The sequence below is a fragment of the Dipodomys spectabilis genome, unplaced genomic scaffold, assembly GCF_019054845.1.
Source record: "Dipodomys spectabilis isolate Male_0828 unplaced genomic scaffold, ASM1905484v1 ptg000002l, whole genome shotgun sequence".
Lineage (NCBI taxonomy): Eukaryota > Metazoa > Chordata > Mammalia > Rodentia > Heteromyidae > Dipodomys > Dipodomys spectabilis.
Genome location: NW_024870679.1, coordinates 18,847,501 through 18,868,006, shown reverse-complemented (window position 1 = coordinate 18,868,006; position 20,506 = coordinate 18,847,501). Strand labels below are relative to the sequence as shown.

The 20,506-nt window shown below is 49.2% G+C and overlaps 1 protein-coding gene across 1 annotated transcript; it reads right to left on the bottom strand.

The window, feature by feature from the left end:
• Nucleotides 1-348: 348 nt before the first annotated feature.
• On the bottom strand, nt 349-14,941 carry Gja5 (gap junction protein alpha 5). Its single transcript, XM_042680589.1, has 2 exons — nt 14,877-14,941; nt 349-1,864 (listed from the first exon to the last, which is right to left on the bottom strand). Exon 2 carries the CDS (start codon nt 1,826-1,828, stop codon nt 728-730), a length of 1,101 nt encoding a protein of 366 aa, XP_042536523.1. The 5' UTR covers nt 1,829-1,864; nt 14,877-14,941; the 3' UTR covers nt 349-727.
• Between the last annotated feature and the right edge of the window lie 5,565 nt (nt 14,942-20,506).

Below are 20,506 nucleotides of genomic sequence, written 5' to 3'. Positions count from 1 at the left end.
TGGCGGAGGTAGCAAGATTGCCAGTGTGCAGCCACTCCTGGAGTAGGCGGCCACCTTCGTTGGCTGAGTGTCCATCCGGGCAGAAGAAAAGGCTGTGTCATTACCAAGACATTTGCCAAAGATACATACCAATGCCCTTGTAAAGTGTAGACTGCTGGTCAAGTTCTGAGGATGCCAGCTACTGGGGCTTGAACTCAGGGCCTCATGCTCTTGATTGGCTTTTTTTTTTTTTTTTTTGCTCAAGGCTGACACTCTACTACTTGAGCCACACCTCCACTTTTGGGTTTGTTTTTGCCGGTTCCTTGGAGATAAGAGTCTCTCAAATGTGTCTGCCCAAGCTGGCTGTGCATCATGATGCTTGGATTTCAGCATCCTGAGTGGCTGGGATTACATACGGAAGCCACGTGCCTCTAGCTTGGTATTCTGGTATTGTGGCCCCTTTTCCTGTTCCAGATTTTGCTATGACTCCCTTCCCTTCCTCTAGCTGATTCTGAAAGGCGAGTCCGAATGTGGGGAGAGGAAGCTGGGGTTAGACCTTCTAGAGTGAAGACACCCTGTCAAGGACCTAGCACCCAGGACCACCACAGCAGTGAGCTTGAGAACGGGAGGAGGGAGTCAGAGGGGGAGGGCACCTCTTTTCTTCTCTGACCCTCCTCGGTTCCCCTCTGGTCATAGCCGCCCCCATCCCATGTGCGTGGGGGGGGGGGGAGAGAAAGGGAGGGAGGGGTCACACCGACAGGTCATCCGATCGGGCCTTGCTGCTGGCCTTGCTGAGACGCCGCTTGTCGCTATGGTAACTGTGCAGTGGGCGGGGTCCCGGCGAGGGGGCGTGGCCGGACAGCCCGGGCTTCGCGCTGCCGTAGCGCAGGTGGATGAAGCCTTCCGGGGGGGCGGGCTCGGGGCCCCGGCCCGGCTCGGCGGGGGGGCGGGGGGCGGTGCCGGCGGCCGGGGCGGAGGCGTCCGCGTCCGGTCGCGGGGGCACGACGGCGCCGCCCGGGGAGAAGGGGCCGAAGAAGTCGCCGCCGCCGCCGGGGCCGCCGCGCAGGCACTGGTGGAAGTCCGGCGGCGGGGTGCAGCTCGGGCCGGGCCGGGGATCGGGGAGCCCGGCCGGGACGGGCTTCGATCCCGCAAACCGCTTCCGGATCTTCTTCCAGCCCAGGTGGTAGAGCTCGGCCAGGCTGAGGAAGAGCGAGAGCGCGGCCACGGCCAGCATGAAGACGATGAAGACGTTCTTCTCCGTGGGCCGGGACACGTAGCAGTTGACCGGGTGGGGACACGGGCTGCGGCGGCACACGTGCAGCGTTTCCAGAAAGATCCCGTAGAGCAGGTACTGGCCCACCAGGAAGGCCACCTCCAAGGCGGTGCGCAGCACGATGGCGCATGCGTAGGTGTGCAGCAGGCTGCCCTTGAGGATGACCTTGCCGCTGGCGTCCTCCCAGCAGAGCGGCTCGGCCTTGGGGCACTCGCCGCCGCCGCCGCCGGCGCGCTCGGCCTCGGCCTCCCGCAGCCTCCGCTTCTCCTGCCTCCGCACCGTGTGCACCGCGTGGCCCATGTACACGAGCGACGGCGTGGACACGAAGATGATCTGCAGCACCCAGTAGCGGATGTGCGAGATGGGGAACGCCTGGTCGTAGCACACGTTCTGACAGCCGGGCTGCAGGGTATCGCAGCGGAAGTCGGCCTGCTCGTCCCCCCACGACGACTCGGCCGCCGTGCCCAGCACCAGCATGCGGAAGATGAACAGCACCGTCAGCCACACCTTGCCGATCACCGTCGAGTGCTTATGCACCTCCTCCAGGACGTTCCCCAGGAAGCTCCAGTCCCCCATGGCGCCGCGGGGGCCCGGGGTCCGGGGCCGGCGCCTCTGCAAGGGCGGGAGACAGGGAGAGAAACAGGGCTGAGTCTGCACCGTGCTACTGAACAAGGTGGCGCCTCAAGGTCAAGTGCACCCCAGAGCCCTCACACTTCTCCCCCAGCTAAAAAAAAAAAAAAGCCCTGGTGGCTCACACCCGTCACCCCACATTCCTCGGGGGGCCTGAGATCTGGGGGTCATGGCTCAGACCAAGCCCAGGCAGAAAAGTCTGTAAGACGCTCATCTCCCGTGAACCAGCAAAAAGGCAGAAGCAGAGGTGTGGCTCAAGTGGTAGAGCCAACAGCCTTAAGGGGCAAAAGTGTAAGGGCATTGCTGAGGCTGTGAGTCAAGCCCTCAGACAGACAGACAGACACACACACACACACAGAGAACATGGCTAATCAGATAATGGCCTGTCATCTCTTGCCAATACATATACATATAAAGGGCTCAACACCTTTAACTGGGCAGTGACTGAACTATGTGAACATCCGAGAGCAAAGAGGAGAGAGAGGAGGGGAGGAACAGAAAGAAGAGAACCAGGAAGTGGAAATGGCAAGGGGGAGCTGGGCATGGAGTAGAAGAACCCATATCATCCTTAAGAGAAACATGGAAAGTGACTGAGTGGAGTTTGAACTTCTATTCTTCTGAGTGTGAATAAATTATTAAATCGGTATTTTGCTGCTCTTATCTGGAAAAAAAAAAAGGATGAAGCAACTATTATTTAGCTCCAAGTGCTTTACATATATGTGGGGTGGGGGGAATTGAACTTAGGGCTTTGTGTTCTTGATTGGCTTTTCCCCTCAATGCTGGCACTCTACCACTTGAGCCACACCTCCACTTCCAGCTTTTTGGTGGTTAATTGGAAATGAGAGTTTCACAGACTTTCACGCTTAGGCTGGCTTCAAACCTCAACCCTCAGATCTCAGCCTCCTGAGTAAACTAGGATTACAGGTGGTATCTGGTGTTAACTCAGAGTGCTTTGAGGTGATAGAGAAAGAGCACTGAGCACCAAGCTCCACATTTAAAAAAAAAATGGAATAAAAGGTAGCCTTTACTAACAGGAAAGAATGGATGCAGGAAAAGGAAAAAGGGAAGTACATGCCTGCCAGAATAAAGTGCATTAGAAAGAAGGAAGGGGCAGGGGGAAAAGCAAAGGGGGAAAAAGAGAAGCAATTAGAAATGGAAATTAAAAGGAAGAGAGAGATTATATTGTTCCAGGACTGGGGATAATTTTTCACGCTTACTCCCTGAAGACCTTTCCCATGATCCTCCCCCCACCCCCCATTCATCCTTTTCCAAGTCCCCAGAGGAGTATAAAAGTAACTCCAAACAAAGAATGTGACACTCTGGTCTGCCATGAGGCTTGGATGCTGCCTGCCTTGCTTGTGGTCAAACAATCCCACCTGCGAGGAGACTAGTACAGATTCAAGAAAGGAGCATCTTGGGGTTTGGGTTTTTGTTGTTGTTTCCTTTTCCCAGTCCTAGGGCCTGAACTCAGGGCCTGGGCACTTTCCCTCAGCTCTTCAGTTCAAGGCTAGTGCTGTACCACTTGAGCCATAGCACCACTTCCGGCTTTTTCTTTTTGCTTATGTGGTGCTGAGGAATCGAACCCAGGGCCTCATGCATGCAAGGCAAGCACTCTACCACTGAGCCACCTTCCCAGCCCTCCCTCAGCTTTTTTATTCAAGCCTGGCCACACTCTACCACCTGAGCCCCATCTCCACTTCTGGCTTTTTGGTAGTTCAAATGAAGGTCAGATTCTCCCAGACTTTCCTTCCCAGGCTGGCTCCGAATGGTGAGTCTCACATCTCAACCTCCTGAGTAGGATTACTGGTGTGAGCCATAGACCCCCAGCAAGAAAGAAGCACCTTGGAAAAATAGGTAAACAGGAGGAAGGTATCCTTAGGAACAGTAGAAATGAGCTGAGGAGATGTGGGGATGAGACACAACCCCCAGGACCCTGGCAGAAGAAACAGAATGGAAGATCTTTCCTTTATGACTTCCCACTGACCTTCCATCACAGCCAGCTGCTCAATTAAAATACCAGTTGCTCAATTCTGATCATGAAAGATCTATGGCTAAAGCTGGTTTTCCTTGGGCTCCCCACAACCTCAAAAAAAACATGTAAGAGGGGCTGGGAAGGTGGCTCAGTGGTAGATCACTTGCCTTGCATGCATGAGGCCCTGGGTTTGATTCCCCAGCACCACATAAGCAAAAAGAAAAAAAACCTCAAGTGGCACTGTGGCTCAAGTGGTAGAGTGCTAGCCTTGAGCTGAAGAGCTGAGGGACAGTGTCCAGGCCCAGAGTTCAGGCCCCACGACCGGACCCCCCCCCAAAAAAAAAAACATGTAAGAGGTTGCTCAGCTATTATAAGGGGTGTATAGCATGTAAAGCCCTTTGTAGATTTCTTGGCTGGAAGAACATGAAGGAGGAACCATTCTGGTGCCATGAAAAATTAAGATACAGTGGTAATTTCCTTGTGCCTTAGTTATAATCTTCCCTGGCAGGCTACCAGTTATGTGTGTGTGTGTGTGTGTGTGTGTGTGTGTGTGTGTGTGTGTGTGTAGGTGAGAGAGAGAGAGAGAGAGAGCACGCATTTGTGTGCACTAGTCCTGGGACTTGAACCCAGGGCCTTGTACTTTTGCTCAGCTTTTTGCTCAAATCTGACGCTCTACCACTTGAGTCACAGTGTCACTTCCTCATGTATTGATTTAATAAGGTGTTGGGGGTGATTATAAGGTACCAGGCATCATGCTAGCAGTAGGGGGTGTGGCAGGAAGGGAGAGAGACAAGACCTTTACTCGGTTTAATTGCTTCTTTTTTTTCCTTTGAGGGGAGAAGTTAAATACATGATCTCAATATAATGTGATATGTGTTTAGATGAAGGAAGTTCCGCTGGCTGTCCATGGCTCATGCTAGAGGCATGAGCCAGCTACTCAAGAAGCTGAGATTTGAGGATCTTGGTTCGAAGCTAGGCAGACCTGAGAGACTTTTATTTCCAGTTTACCAGCAAAAAACCAGAAGTGGAAGTATTACTCAAATGGTAGAGCAGCAGCCTTGAATGAAAAGCCCAAGAAACAGCACAAGTTCAAGCCCTTGTACCAGCACACACACACACACACACACACACACACACACACACACACACACACACACACTGAATACCTCTGGAATTACAGACATCTGATTTTTATTGCTGACTGGAGTTTTTATTGCTGTGTGGTAATTATTATTGCTTGTTTTGCAGAGGAGAAAACATCCAAAAAAGATGACTTGGTTAAAGAAACAAAGATTAATAGAGAGCAGAATAGAACTGGGGCTTTATCCCAGTTCCCCATCTGGGGTGGGGGTTCATCAGTTCTTAGGTCTCAGCTCCTGGAACTTCATCAACTGCTACCCCTGGGGCACTGGGTGGCATCAGATGAGATCCAGCTGTTGGGTAATAACACCCAGGGTCAGCTTTTATGCAACTAAGAGAATACTTGGTGTATGGGGGAGGGATAAGAGTCTCACAGACTTTCCTGCCCAGGCTTGCCTTAGCCCTGGTCTTTAGATCTCAGCCTCCTGATTAGCTAGAATTACAGGTGTGAGCCACCCACTTCCTTACTGTGCATTGCACTGTATGGAGTGCTGGGGAAAAGACCGTGCAAGTAATATTTCGGTTCAGTTTCATAGACATTTATTGTGTGTGTGTGCACGCACGTTTGCCAGTCCTGGGGCTTGAATTCAGGGCCTTGTGTTGACCCTTAGTTTTTTCACTCAAGGCTGATGCTCTACCATTTGAGCCACAGCTCTACTTCTAGCTTTTTGCTGGTTCGTTAGATGTAAGAGTCTTCCTATGATTTCACATCTGGTGGTGTGGATTTTATACAAACAATGGGTGAAGGATAGCATTGAGGTCATGCAAAACAGCAAATCCTACCCGGATTGAGGCTGGTCCTTACAGAAGAGAACAAGAGCAAACCCAGCGCACACGCACAGGCCCTGAGGAATGGTGTGCAGAACACCAGGAAGACAAGCCAGCAGGCTTTCCTTCCTTCTGCCTGGCTAAGCAGGACTGAAGGTGTCCAAGAGGCCATCACTCTACTTGTTCATGCCTCTCCCCCTTGGTTTACAGGGTTTCACCAAGCCTGCCAAGATGAGATTGTACGACCATTCCACCACAGTGTCTAATTCTAGACAATGACACAGGCTCTGGACAGCATCTAACAGACCTCTGGTTCTCAATAAGGACGGTTATTCATAGTAATAAGAACAATGCTCTGGGCCTGCACTATTGTTCTGTTAGTCTTCCGGTAGAAGGGGCCATAGGAAGATGGCAAGGATAACTTGTTTCTCAATGAAATCTTTTCTTTTATTATATTTATTTATGTACTTTTGTGCCAATCCTGGAACTTGAATTCAAGGCCTGGGCGCTGTCCCTGAGCGTTTGTGCTCAAGGCTAATGCTCTACCAATTGAACCCACAGCTCCACTTCCAACTTGTTGGTGGTGAAATGGAACTTTCCTACCCAGGCTGGCTTGGGACTGTGATCCTCAGATCTCAGCCTCCTGAGTAGCTCAGTTTACAGGTGTGAGCCACCAGCAGCTGCTTCGGTGAAGAGAAAACTTTAAGGGTCTCAGGGCTCCTCTTATATACTGCCTTCAGCATAGAATCAGGTCAGTCCAGTTTACTGGAGAAGGTGTTTTGCTAAGTTCCTATGCTATGCCACACATTAAAACTGACTCCATGAAGAACACAAGCCAAGATGCCTGTCATCTATAAGCTCTTTTGTACTTCATCTCTCCTGTATACTTTTCTGGTTTTGTATCCTAAAATGGATACAAAGAAGTAAATGACAAGTACATACTGATTTTCAGCTACCTCCGTAATTGTTATTGGCCTGTGAGAACCTCAACCACATCTTCTAGTTTATCCAGAATTAGATTCAAACTAGAGTTTGACACAGCGGCTCAAGCCTACAATGCTAGCTACCTGGAAGGCAGAGACCAGGGGATGGTGGTTTAAGGCCAGCTTAAGCAAAAATATTCATGAAACTATATCTCAACGAACAGTTTGTCACAGGGCAATGTGCCTGTGATCCCAAGCTAACAGGGACAGTACAATGTCTGAGAGCACGGGCACACGCCTGCCATCCCAGCCATGCAGGAAAACACAAATAGGAAAATCAGTGTCCAGGCTGGTTCAAGCAAAAAGCAAGACCTTATCTCAAAAACAACCAAAGCTGCAGGATGCCAGTGGCTCATGCCTATAATCCTAGCTACTCAGGAGGCTGAGATCTGAGGCTCATGGTTCAAAGCCAGCCTGGGAGGAAAGTCCATGAGACTCTGATCTCCAAGAAAACTGGAAGTGGCACTGTGGCTCAAGTGGTAGAGCGCTAGCCTTGAGCTGAAGAGCTGAGGGACAGCGCCCAGGCCCAGAGTTCAAGCTCCACGACCAAAAAAAAAAAAAAAGATCATCCTATGTGTCAGACACTCTGTAAGCGTGTATGTGTGTGTATGTGTATGTCTCTCTATATATGTATATATACATGTGTGTAGATATATATCACATATTGTTCATTTATTTTTGTTCATTGGCTTCTGCCAACCAACTTGAGGAAGCAGGGGCTCTTCTCATCCTCTTTTCTTTACAGGACTCAGAGAAGTTAACCTGAATAAAAGCTGGAGTCAAACCCAGCTCCCAGCTCCCACACAGTTGCAACCCCGATCTAAATCATCTACATCACTGGGCCTTCTTTATTTGGCAAATCCTTGCCAGTCAGAGGCTGATCACCTTTATGTAAGGAGACTTGAGCAGGCGTAACCCTAACCCTAACCCTAAACCTAGCCCTAAGCCCTTTTCTAACCCTAAGCCTAACTCTAAGCCTAATTCTAACCCCTTTTCTAACCCTAACCCTAACCCTAACCAGGCATATTCAGGAGATAATAGTTAGGAGAAAGCGTTTATGGTAAGTAGTTGTAAGTAACTCTTACACGCAGGATTTAGATTTCTCCCCTGATTCAGGGTTAGGGTAGCTACATCAGCCTCAGGGGGAATGACCAGGCAGATGCTAATTGCTACTTCCCAACAATTAGAAGTCCAAGGCAGGGCACCTGTGGCTCCTGCTGTGAATCCTAGCTATTCAGGAGGCTGAGATCTGAGGACCACAGTTGGAACCCAGCCCAGGCAGGAACATCAGTTAGACTCTTCTCTCCAGTTAACCAGTAAAAGGCCAGAAGTGGAGGTGTGGCTCAAGTGGGAGAGCACCTTGAGCAGATAAAGATCAGGGACAGTGCTCAGGTTTGAAGTCAAGTCTCAGTGCTGGAAGAAAAGAAAAAGAACAAGAATCAGAAGTCTACCAGGCACCAGCATCCCTGAACCTGATCTCTAGCGAGATGAGAGAGCAGAAAGAGGCAGATGGGTAAGCTAACTTGCCGGCTTAGTTTTCCTCTTGCTCAAGCCTCTGGCAGATAATTAACTCCTCTTTAAGATTAAGTATTTGATTCTGACAAAGGACAAATTGGGCTACTCACAGACACCCAACTAGCAGACAATTGTTTCAAAGCCAAGAAGGCAGAAAGTAGCCCACTGAGAGGAGAGAGTTATTCTAGGATAAATGCTTTTCTTCTTAAAATGTTAAGCACTATTTATAAGGTGTCTATTGAAAGGAAGGGAAATGGAGATAACAGCTTATAACAAAATCGGCAGGTCCTTATTACCTACTCCATGGGAAGGGATCTGTGCCTAAGCAATTAGTAATGAAAATTCTATTGATGGCAGTGCTCACATGTCTTTACTCTTCCTACCATCTTGTCATAGATTTCATACAGCTGTGGAGCTGAAAAGAAGCTAGAGATCCCTCAGACACACCCCTAGTTTTATCTAAGATATTGAAAGTTAAGGAGTACTAAGAAAAACACTAAGGTGAAAGAAAGCAAGAAGTACTTTACAACTATATTTTGGGGAGGACGGGGGTGGGGGTGGGAGTGGGGGTGGGAACAGTACTGAAGTTTGAACTAAGGGCCTTGTACTTGCTAGACAGGTGTTCTACCACTTGAGCCACACCTCCTAACCCTCTTTTGCTATTTACTTTTAAACAGGATCTTCCTTTTTGCCCGGGCCCATGTAGATTCTTCTATTTACACTTCCTATTTAGCTGGGATGACAGACACACATCCTAGTGTTTTATTGTTAAATGGGGACTTCATACACTTTTTTTTTTTTTGGTCGTGGCTAGCCTCAAACTGTGATCCTCCAGATCTATGCCTCCCAAATAGCTAGGATGTGAAGATGTGAGCCACCATGCTCAGCCACAGATAGACTTTTTCACCTCCCCATTAACTGTACTGGGGAAGTTGCATTGTCCTATCTTACAGAAGGGGGAAATGGAGGCTTGAGGTTATAGAACTCATGCAAAGTCCCACAATTTGCAAATAAGGGACATGACCCTGATCAGCCTCACTCCAAAGCCCACATTCTCTCTGTGACTCTGCAAACAGCACAGAAGGGCAGACGATGGACCTGTGGCCGGAATTCAAGCCCCAACTTGTGAACAGGGCTCTGCTCACTTCTCCTGATGCCATCTGGGAGAGGCCCCATATGGCAGAGGCCCTGGGGTTTCCCCTTTTAGCTCTAGGCACATTGGCTGGGCAGTTTTAGCATAAGCTGCTCCCAGAATTGATCACTGTGCTGGGGCCCTGCGACCACCGTGGTCAGGATTCCCAGACTTCAGCATCTGCCGCCATTTGGCCAGAATTCACATATAGAAAGTTCTTTCCTTTTTTAGCCAGTCAGCGCTCTTGGCCGAGGCCCTGTCTACTGCTGGGCTGCCGGCTGGCCAGACAGAGGGCTCTGGTGATGCATTGATGTCACGTGCTAACAAAAACAGCAGAAACCTCCGAGCTGGATGGTCAGGCTCAGAATTCTAGGATTGGCGAGGCTAGGAGCCAGTCCAGCATCCTCTGGTTTTGGGACCTTAGGGCAAGTCATGCTCTCTCAGTTGCCAGCTCATCAGGAAAATAGGGGGATATTTATTGATGGAACTAAAGACTGTGGAAATGCCTGGAACAGAATCTGGCCCAGAAAAAGCATCTGACAATGTCCATAGCTTTCTCATTTGAGGGTGGGATTTGAACTCCCTCCAGGTGGATCACTCTAACACCTGAGCCACACCTCCACTTCCAGCTTGTTGGTGGTTAATTGGAAATAAGAGTCTTACAGACTTTCCTGCATGGGTTGGCTTTGAGCCATGATCCTCAGAACTCAGCCTCCTGAGTAGCTAAGATTATAGGCATGAGCCACCAGTGCCCGGCTCTAGCATGTCTGTCTTTCTTTCTTTCTTTCTTTCTTCCTTTCTTTCTTCCTTTCTTTCTTTCTTTCTTTCTTTCTTTCTTTCTTTCTTTCTTTCTTTCTTTCTTTCTTTCTTTCTTTCTTTCTTTCTTTCTTCCTTTTTTTTGTCAGATGTGGGGCCTGGGCATGGTCCCTGAGCTCTTTTTGCTCAAGGCTAGCATTTGAGCCACAGCTCTACTTCTGGTTTGCTGGTGGTTAATTGGAGATGAGTCTCATGGACTGTCCTGCCTGAGCTGGCTTTGAACTGTGATCCTCAGATCTCAGCCTCTTGAATAGCTAGGATTACAGGCGTAAGCCACCAGTGCCCAATCTCTAGCATGTCTTTAACTCATGCTTTCAGGCCTGAGTGTGTTTGATAGGATTTCTCCCTTCCAAGAAGCGAGTGTCAGGGTGCCTTTGCAACAGTATGCCCACAAAAGCAAAGGGGAAGCGAAAGATGGAGGACATGTTGCCTGGTGACATGTGCCTTGCGCTGAAGTTCTGAGTCATGCACTTTCTGGGCAGGAGTAAGTTCTGGAATCCCCCTGCGACAATTCAAGGCTGTCATTTGCTACAAGAGGCTATTTCTTTTTCTTTTTTTTTTGGTCCAGTCGTGGGGCCTGAACTCTGGGCCTGGGCACTGTCCCTCAGCTCTTCAGCTCAAGGCTAGCGCTCTACCACTTGAGCCACAGCGCCACTTCCGGCTTTTTTCTTTTTGCTTATGTGGTGCTGAGGAATCGAACCCAGGGCCTCAGGCATGCAAGGCAAGTGCTCTACCACTGAGCCACCTTCCCAGCCCCAACGAGAGGCTATTTCTCATGCCAGTTGTTCATTGTGGGTTTGCACAAGAGCCCTCCCGGACCTCAGCGCACATGTGTGGCTGGATGGTGGCTGAGATGATCAAGCTCTAAGTTCAGTGTGTAGCTGTCTGATTATTATAATATGGCGAGTTAGCAGCAGGGGTAAGTTAGTAGCAGTGTGTGGTGACTCATGCCTGTAATCGTAGCTACTCAGGAAGTTGAGATCTGAGGAACTCAGTTTGAAGCCAGGCCCAGAAGACAAACCCAGCCCCAGGGAAACAAATCCATGAGATTCTCACCTCCAGTTAACCACTATAAAGCCATAAGTGGAAGTGTGGGTCAAGTAGTAGAATGTCAGCCTTGAGGGGAAAAGCACAGCAAGTATGAGAGATCTGAGTTCAAGCCTCTCCTTGCTAGGAGGCAGATTCCGATTCTCTGACTCCCAGCTAAAAAGGCTGCAAATATAGTTCCTAAAAAAATTTTTTTAAGCTGTAGTCATAAAAATGAATCAGTACTTGTTCTGAATTATCTGTCAGAGCTAGCCTGCACTGTGGAAAGTCCTTTTCATCGGATAAGATACAATTTGAAGAGACTTGGGCTGAGGTGACCTGGAGTCTATCTTATTGTTCTTTTGCTAGCTGAGCACCTACTATGTACTAATGCTTAAAATAGCAGTCTGGGGGTACAGCTCAATGGCTGGGTGTTGTTTTCATCCCTAGTACTGGGGGGCAGGGAGGAGGGAAAAAGTCTATTTCATCCTTAGCAAACTTTACAAGAAGACTGGTATTCATCTCTTAAGCATGTGAAGAAACAGAGAAGACCAGCGATGTTAAGTAAATCCTCTCAAGTAACACAGCTAAAATTTCAAAGCAAATGTGACCAAAGAGACTGTTTCTTTTGCATTGACTCTAGAGAGTCTCTGATTCTGAGACCTTACGGCACCCTTGCCCTTCACACAAGTGAATGGACGGTTGACTTTTTCCTTGCCCATTCTTTGCTAGTATGTCAGCAGCAAGCGATTCGGAGAGGCTTAGCAGGCAGTCCCGATGGAGATCCAGCCGCTCCCAACCACAGAAAGGAAGACCACATCTTTTGTAAGGGCCCGGAAGCTCCCCTGGTAAAGGAGTATTTCCCCTTCTTGGCCAACTCAATCCTTCAGGCAGGTGGGGTGAGTGGGACTGGTCCTTGGAGAAGCTTCTAGAATGCCCTGTGGGCAAGTCCTCTCCTGAATGGATAAGGGCCTGGACTTGGCTCTCGCAGGCCCTGAGTGAGCTTTGCAGGTCTTCTTCCATTCCTCCCCTGTGTGATCCTCACACACACGACTATGCCTTGGTTTAACTGGCTGGGCCCAGAGTTGGAGCCAGCCAGCCAGTACCCATGAGGCCAGCCAGCACCATGGCAGCCCTGGTGGCCTCTGGCACCCAGGACTGCCTGTGCCTGCTCTCTGCCTGTGGAGGAGAGGAGGACAGGCAGGCAGGCGGGTGCCCCATAATGACCAAAACATAGGACTGATTAGATGTTCACATGAATGCCCAAACTGGGTACCCAGGGGCTCACACCTGTCATCCTAGCTCCTCAGGAGATGTGAAGATTGAAGTTCAAAGCCAGCCCAGGCCGAAAAGCTCCTGAGACTCTTATTCCCAACTTACCACCAACTATCTTCAATGGAGGTATAGCTCAAGTGGTAGAGCACCAGCCTTGAGCAAAAAAAAAAAAAAGAGAAAGAAAGAAAAAGTCAACAGAGAAGAGGCCTTGAGTTCAAGTCCCAGCACCGGTACACACAGAAAAGCGAACTCTAGTGGAAAAGTACAGGGAGGCACAGGGAGACATGGAGGCTGGAAATCCAGGCAAGGGTGGGGGAGAGGAGCTTTGGGTATGAGTGAGCGGGCCAGGGCGTCCTTGTATTATTTGTCCAAGGAGGGGGCAGAAGCATCTTCTGCTGAGGACGTTCTAGGACCTTAGGCCAGTCCTAAGAGGGGGACAGGAATGGAGTGGCTGAGACAGGAGCCCAGGGAAGCCTGGGAAGAGCCCGGGAGGAGCGCAGGGGGGTGGGGGGGGTGGGAAGCCCAGGGAGATGCCACTGGCGCCCAGCTTCATGTGTGTGTGGGGAGGAGGGCGCGCAGCTGCCAGGCCTTCTCAGTTCTGCGCCTGCACTCACCAGGACTCCTCCATGGAGTCCACTTGCTGCATGAGGAAGAGGCTCCGAGGGGCAGCCAGAGAACAGGTTCCAAACCACTCTGCTGCCCTGGGGAACCGGACAGGAAGGTGAGGAGTTCACTCCTGTCTCCAAAGAGTAGTGACTCAGGCTCAGGGGCCATGGGTGGAGGAGATGGAGGCCCATTGGCCTGCACACACCTCTAGGCAGATCAATAGAGGAGCCGAGCTTCACACCCTGGCCTACGTTTCTTTTCTGCTCAGTTGATTTCAATTCCAGCTCTCCTGACTCCCTATCCAGTGCTCTGCACGCTGCCCTTCTCTTAGGCTAAGTGGACCCTGGTGTGCAGAGCCTGTGGTCACCTCCATGGTGGTATGCTGAGGTCTAAGAACCAGTAAGATACCAGGTGCCAGTACTTCACGCCTGTCATCCTAGCCACTCAGGGGGCTGAGATCTGATGATCGTAGTTCGAAGCCAGCTCAGGCAAAGTCTTGTGAGACTCTTATCTCCAATTAACCACCAAAAAGCCAGACATAGAGCTGTGGCTCAGCCTTGAGTGGAAAAGCTCTAAGATAGCACCCAGGCCCTGAGTTCAAACCACTGGACCAGCACAAAACGAGGAAGAGGGTGAGGAGGAGGAGGAGGAAGAGGAGGAGGAGGAGGAGAAGGAGGAGGAGGAGGAGAAGGAGGAAGAGAAAGGAGGTAGAGGAAGAACAGGAGGAGGAGGAGGAGGAGAGGAGCTTGTATTATGATGTGAGGAGGAACTAGAAAGGTCTCTATTATGATGGGATATGGGTACTGGGTGTGGTGGGGCATAAGGGAAAAGGGAAGGGCTATTCAACCTTGGTCCCTCTTCCTTTTAGAGTTGCATTTGAGCTCATACAGTCGTAGTCTCGTGCAGTATCCTAGTGAATACCATCAGAGAGAGTTTTCTGTTAGAACCATTTCCAGCTGCTGATGGCAAAACGGAGTCTGAGTCACAGCCACGTCAAGGGACCAGACTCAGGTCTCACCACCCGTGCCTTGGTTCTTTTGTCCCATGAACCTCCTCTGGCTGTGTCTTCTGCCATACACCCTCCTAGATTGGCGTCTCCTGGCCTGACTCTGAGGAAGCCTAGATTCCTTCTCTGCGGCCTCTGCCTTGGGGGGGGGGGGGGGGGGGGGCAGGGGCATGACACTGTGCAAAAAACTAAGCAGAGAATATTTTTAAACCGTCGGACATGCCTTACCACAGGAAAAAGAAAAAAAATCAAAACACTTCCCTCCATGCTCTGGAAAAGTATTAAAAAATAAGATTCCATGCCTAGAGAAAACATCATAAAACAAGAGTTTGGAGTTGTTTTTAAAGGGCCAATGCTCTCTTCACATCCCCTCCCCCCCACACACAATGTGTGCTCACAGACAGGGGGGACCCTGTTTCTAATGCTCCCAGAGCAGCCTAGAACTGCAAGGATCCACCAGCCCACATTTCTACAGCTGCCTGGAGATGAAGGAAGTCAAGAAGTCCAAGGGCTCCATTGACTCATTCGCCTTCACCTGTCCAGAGCTAGCCATCGCAGTGAGCATGCGCAGCAAGGGCCAGAGCGTGACAGGTACAGAAAACCCACACTGCCCTCCACCAGCCGAGTAAGTCAACTCTCCCTGTCACTGTCATGTCTGTCTACCCCTCTCCCTCCTCCCTCTCCCCCTTTCTCTCCTGATCACTTTTATTGACTTGTAATGTTCTCTGGTCTGAAAAGCTCAAGGCCACCCTTACCTTCTTCTTCTCCTCCTCCCTGGAGCTTCTGTTGCTTCTGCAGGCTCTGGAAGCTTTTCGCAACTGCCCGCTGCTCTCTGCTCTTAAGGCTGTCAGTGGTTTCTCTTCCACTCTCTTTTTAACCGGTGTCTGTCGCCCTCCCTCCGCCCACTTCTTCCTCCCCTTTCTCTCTCCACCCCTTTCCCCCTCTGTGTCCCTCCCAGCCACCCTCTGGGCTCACAACCTGCTGCCATTCACCGAGTTTTCTTCTTCCTTCCCACCTCTGCAGCCTGTCCTCCCCTGTCCTCCCTCAGAGGCAGGTGAGTCCTCCCTTCCCCTGACTGCCCTTCCCCAGCCTGCCCTTCTCACAGTGGTTCTTGAGGTTTGACCCCCCCCCACTCTGTCCCCTGGGGGGCGGGGGTGGGTGCTGCCTCCCCACATCTTTTCCTGCCCACCCTTTGTTCTGCCAAACCTCTTCAGAGACCCCCAGTCACCACTGCCCCCGAGACATTGGCAGAAGTGGCCTGCTCAGGAGATTGTCATAAGAGGAAAAGGTGTTCTAACACTGGGGCCGTGGCTCCCGCCTGTAATCTTAGCTACACAGGAGACTGAGATCTGAAGATTGTGGTTCAAAGGCTGGAAAGTCAGCCAGACTCTTATCTCCAATTAACCACAAAAAGCCAGAAGTGGAGGTGTGACTCAAGAGATAGAGAACCAGCCTTGAGCAGAAAAACCAAGGAGCAGTTCCCAGTCCTGAGTTCTCAGTACCTGCATGTGCACGCACACACACACACACACACACACACACACACACAGAGCATTCATCTCCATCTTGCCCACATTAGTGAGAAGAGCACCCACAAAGTCAAGGAAACGTGTTCCCTTAATCCCAGCCATCCAGCGCCCAGAGTAGGCACCAGGTTTAACCTGAGAGACAAAAGACCTTAACTTCTGAATTATAAAATGGGAAAGGAGGGGCTGGGAAGTTGGCTCAGTGGTAGAGCGCTTGCCTTGCATGCCTGAGGCCCTGGGTTCGATTCTCAGCACCACATAAGCAAAAAGCCAGAAGTGGCGCTGTGGCTCAAGTGGTAGAGCGCTAGCCTTGAGCTGAAGAGCTGAGGGACAGTGCCCAAGCCCAGAGTTCAGGCCCCACGACGGGACCCAAAAAAATAAATAAATAAATAAAAAAATAAAATGGGAAAGGAGAGGGGAGGGGAGGGGAAGAGAAGGCAGAGGAGGGGAGGGGAAGGAGAGGCAATCTCTACCATCCATCATGTCCTCTCTCTTCTCTAAGAAGAAGACAGCACCTGCTCTGTGCAAGCTCTGGGATAGGAGCTCCATTATATATATATATATATATAGTGTGTGTGTGTGTGTGTGTGTGTGGTGTAGCCTATTTTTATTTCACTCAATTATTCCAATTTCTAATTCTGCATAGTAGGATTTTTTTACATTTTAATTAATTAATTTGTAGGTTGTGGATTTTAAAGTCTGGGCCTGGGCACTGTCCCTGAGCTCTTCAGCTCAAGGCGAGCACTCCACCACTTGAGCCACAGTGCCACTTCATATATATATATATATATATATATATGTATATATATATATATGCTGAGACTTGAAATCAGGGGTTGGAACTATCCCTTAATGTTTTCATTCAAAGCTCTATGGAGCTACACCTCCACCTCCAGCGTTTGGGTAGTTAATTGAACCGACTCTTATCTGGTTTCAAATTGCAATTCTCAGATCTCAGCCTCCTAAATCGCTAGGATTACAGGCATAAGCCGCTGGCACCTGGCAGTAGGCATTTTCTGCACATTACATTTAAGGAAATTCAAGTTCAGAGAATTTAAGTAACATGATCATAGTGGCCCAGATTAGTAAGCAGTAGAGCTAGGATGAAAAGTCTTAGCCAACTGTAAAATTCATCTTTCTGTTCTTTCCACAAAAGCATTCAGGCCTCCCAGTAGAACGGAACCAGTGGAGTTTTGTTAGATGACATGACAAAATCAGAAACTGTGGGCATACCTCTGCCGCCCCCCCACCCCGGCCCCATCTCCTTCCAAACCAGCAGCTTAAGCATTTCCCTCTGGGCCCAAGGGGAAGGGAGTCATTCATTCATTCATGGTGACTTTCCATCCAGACATACAATGTACTCTGATCTAATTCTCCCAGGATGTTTCTTGCTTTACATTTGTCACCTGATGTGTCTTCATCACAAAACACAAGTCACAAATATTCCAACACTCCGTAAGTTGTTTCTATAGGCTAGATTTTTCATGGGTGAATAAGCTTAGGTTCAGAAAGAGGAGGGAAAAACACAGTGACAAATTTCTGTATGGGGAGAGGCAACTGCCCTGGCAAAAATCAAACTGAAGACTCTTGATTCTTTCTCAGAGTTCTCCTACCTTTTCCTGAATGGTTTCTAGGTCAGTAGATCTGGGTTTGAATCTTGAGTGCCACATATCAACAGGGTGACATTGGGCAGCATAACCTGTATGTAGCTCAGTTTCTTTAACTATAAGGATTTTTTAAAAATCTAGGGCTGGGAATGTGGCTCAGTGGTAGAGTGTTTGCCTAGCATGCATGAAGCCTTGGGTTCCATTCCTCAGTACCACATACACAGAAAAAGCCAGAAGTGGTGCTGTGGCTCAAGTGGTAGAGTGCTAGCCTTGAGCAAAAGAAACTCAGGGACAGTGCCCAAGCCCTGAGTTCAAGTGCCAGGACTGGCAGAAAAATAAATAAAATCTAGCTCTTAGCTAGGCACTGGTGGCTCACATCTGTAATCCTAGCTACTCAGGAAGCCAAGATCTAAGGATCTTGGTTTGAAGCCAGCCTGGGCTGACAAGTCCAAGAGACTTTTTTTGCCAATGAACTAGCAAGAAATTGGAAGCGTAGGTATGGCTCAAGTAGTAGAGTGCTAACATTGAGCAAAGAAGCCAAGAAAGAGCTCAAGATCCTAAATTCAAGCTCCAGTACTGGTGTGAGTGTGTGTGTGTGTGTGTGTGTGTGTGTGTGCATGCGTGCACACACATATTTACCTCTTCGGATTGGGAGAAGCAGAGAGTCAGTGTGAACACTGGCTGGTGAGGGAAAGGGCTGTGCATACAGCTGCAAAAGACAACACAATATAACACAGCTGCAAAGGCAACACAATATAACACAACACAACACCAATCTCCTCTCCCCCTGACACTATTCTGGGACATAGTTCAGCAGGTGAAATCATTGAAAGGCTTGGTGACTGTCCTCACACTATGATTTTATGCCTACATCTCGACCACTCCACAAAATAAGTTAGCTGGAAACATCCAGGAGAGAGCTAGCTTTAAAAAGCCACTAGAGCTAGGCACTGGTAATTCATGTCTATAATCTACCTACTCAGGAGGCTGAGATCTGAGGTTTACGATTCAAAGCCATGCGGAAAGACCATGAGAGTCTTATCTCTAATTAATTACCAACAAGCCAGAAGTGAAGGCGTGGTTCAAGTGGTAGAGTGCTAGTCTTGTGCAAAAAAGTCAAATGAGAGCATGAAGTCCTGAGTTCAAGTCCTAGTACTAACACACACACACACACACACACACACACACACACACAATGACCTTAAAAAAGTCATGCAGTTATATCTGAATGTCTCTTCCACCGAATCACCCTCCCCCCAATTTTCCAGTATTGTTCTTTCTTCCAAAACTCTACCAACTTCAATTAACTCCAAGAGTTGCGCTTTCCTAATCTAACAGCCTTTGGGACAGCTTATTTTCCCTACCTAGCCCCCTTCAATTAGTGGGGAAGAAGCAATATCAGGATGGCTAGAACCAACTACCACCCAACTTGCCAGTATGAGCAGGGTCCCACAGAGAAACAGATGTTACTTTCTCCCTTGGCACTCAGCAGCAGAATGACAGTGCTCAGGCCCAGAGTTCAAGCACTGGTACTGGTGCGTGCATGACACACACACACACACACACACCCCAGTGGCTCCTTGAAAATTGCTCCTTTTAATTCCTTTTCTCCAGAGGCTAGGGGGACAGAGAGGAGACCTTCCTCTGTCTCTACCCAATGAATGTCTGACTCTCCAGACTCTCTCCCAAGGCACTGTGGTCCAGATGTCTTCACAGCTCCCTCCCTCACAGCTTACATGGTGCCACGTGCAAATAACTTCTGTTAGCATCTAATTGCAAGAGCAATGAGTCCCCAGAGCCCCATTGGAGGACATAAATGGGTAATTGGAGCCACAGTTAGTGTGCTGGGGTCACACTTTGCTGTTGCTTGTGATGCAGACGCAGACACAGCAGGCTTTCCAGACACTGGCTAAAAAGGACTGAACACTGGGTTCCAAGAAGCAAAAACCAGGAAAAAAATACCGACTTCCGGCCTCAAGTTTTCATCCCTAGGCAAGGTCGAGTTCATATCAATACTTCATTTGGGGCTTATCACAGATGAACTTTTCTGGCATCCGTTATAGAGGCCAAGGAGGAAGAGGAGGAGGGTGAAACCAGTGCCCAGAAGGCCTGATTCTTTCCCACTGAAGTCACAGCAGAAATGCAACAACTATGTCCCAGCCTCGCTTGAACCCTAAGAGTCCTCCAACTGGGGATCTCAACTCAACAAATGGTACTTTCACCAAGGAGATATCGGGTGGTAGTTTTTGCCCTATACGTCTAGAAGAACCTCCTTGAAAGTAAGAAGAGAGCCGGGCACTGGTGGCTTATGCCTGTAATCTTAGCTACTCAGGAGACTGAGATCTGAGGATTGTGGTTCAAAGCCAGCCCAGGCAGGAAAGTCCATGAGTCTCTTATCTCCAATAAACCAGTAGAAAATCGGAAATGGTGCTGTGGTTCAAGGGGTAGAGCGCTAGCCTTGAGCTGAAGAGCTGAGGGACAGCGCCCAGGCCCAGAGTTCAAGACCCATGACTGACAAAAATAAATAAATAAATAAAAGTCAGGGCTGGGAACGTGGCTTAGTGGTATGTAGTGTGCTTGCCTAGCATGCATGAAACCCTGGGTTCGATTCCTCAGTACCACATAAATAGAAAAAGCCAGAAGTGGTGCTGTGGCTCAAGTGGTAGAGTGCTAGCCTTGAGCAAAAGAAGCTCAGGTACAGTGCCCAGGCCCCAAGTTCAAGCCCCAGGACTGGCAGAAAGAAAAAAAAAGTCAATAGGTTTCAGCCTGATTGTAGAGAAAGCTAATGGGGCTTTTTTTCTGGCAGCAAGAACAGACTAGCCCCTCTTAGAACCTCTATGAGAGGTACTACCAGTAAAAGGTTCAAATACCCCCATCCTCAACACCAGGCTCTGTGCAAACTCAGCTCTGGAGCATGGAGAGAAGAGGATGGGAGATAGGGATTTTTCATTACAACTCCACATCCAATGCATGGAATGGACCTTCTAACAGGAAGTTTCAGCCCTTAAGGGAGGGACCAAAATCTGCAGGTTAAAGACACACAAAAGGCTCTGCTTTTGCGTAGCCTGAATGAGCAAGGTCCTGTCTTGGAATCAGAAGATCCCAAATGGAATCCAATCCTGTGTTCCCTTACTTGCCATGCAATCTCAGGCAAGGCACTCAGCCTTAACTCCTTTTTTTTTTTTTTTTTTTTTTAAATCAGTCATGAGGCTTGAACCCTGGGCCTGGGTACTGGCCCTAAGCTCTTCAGCT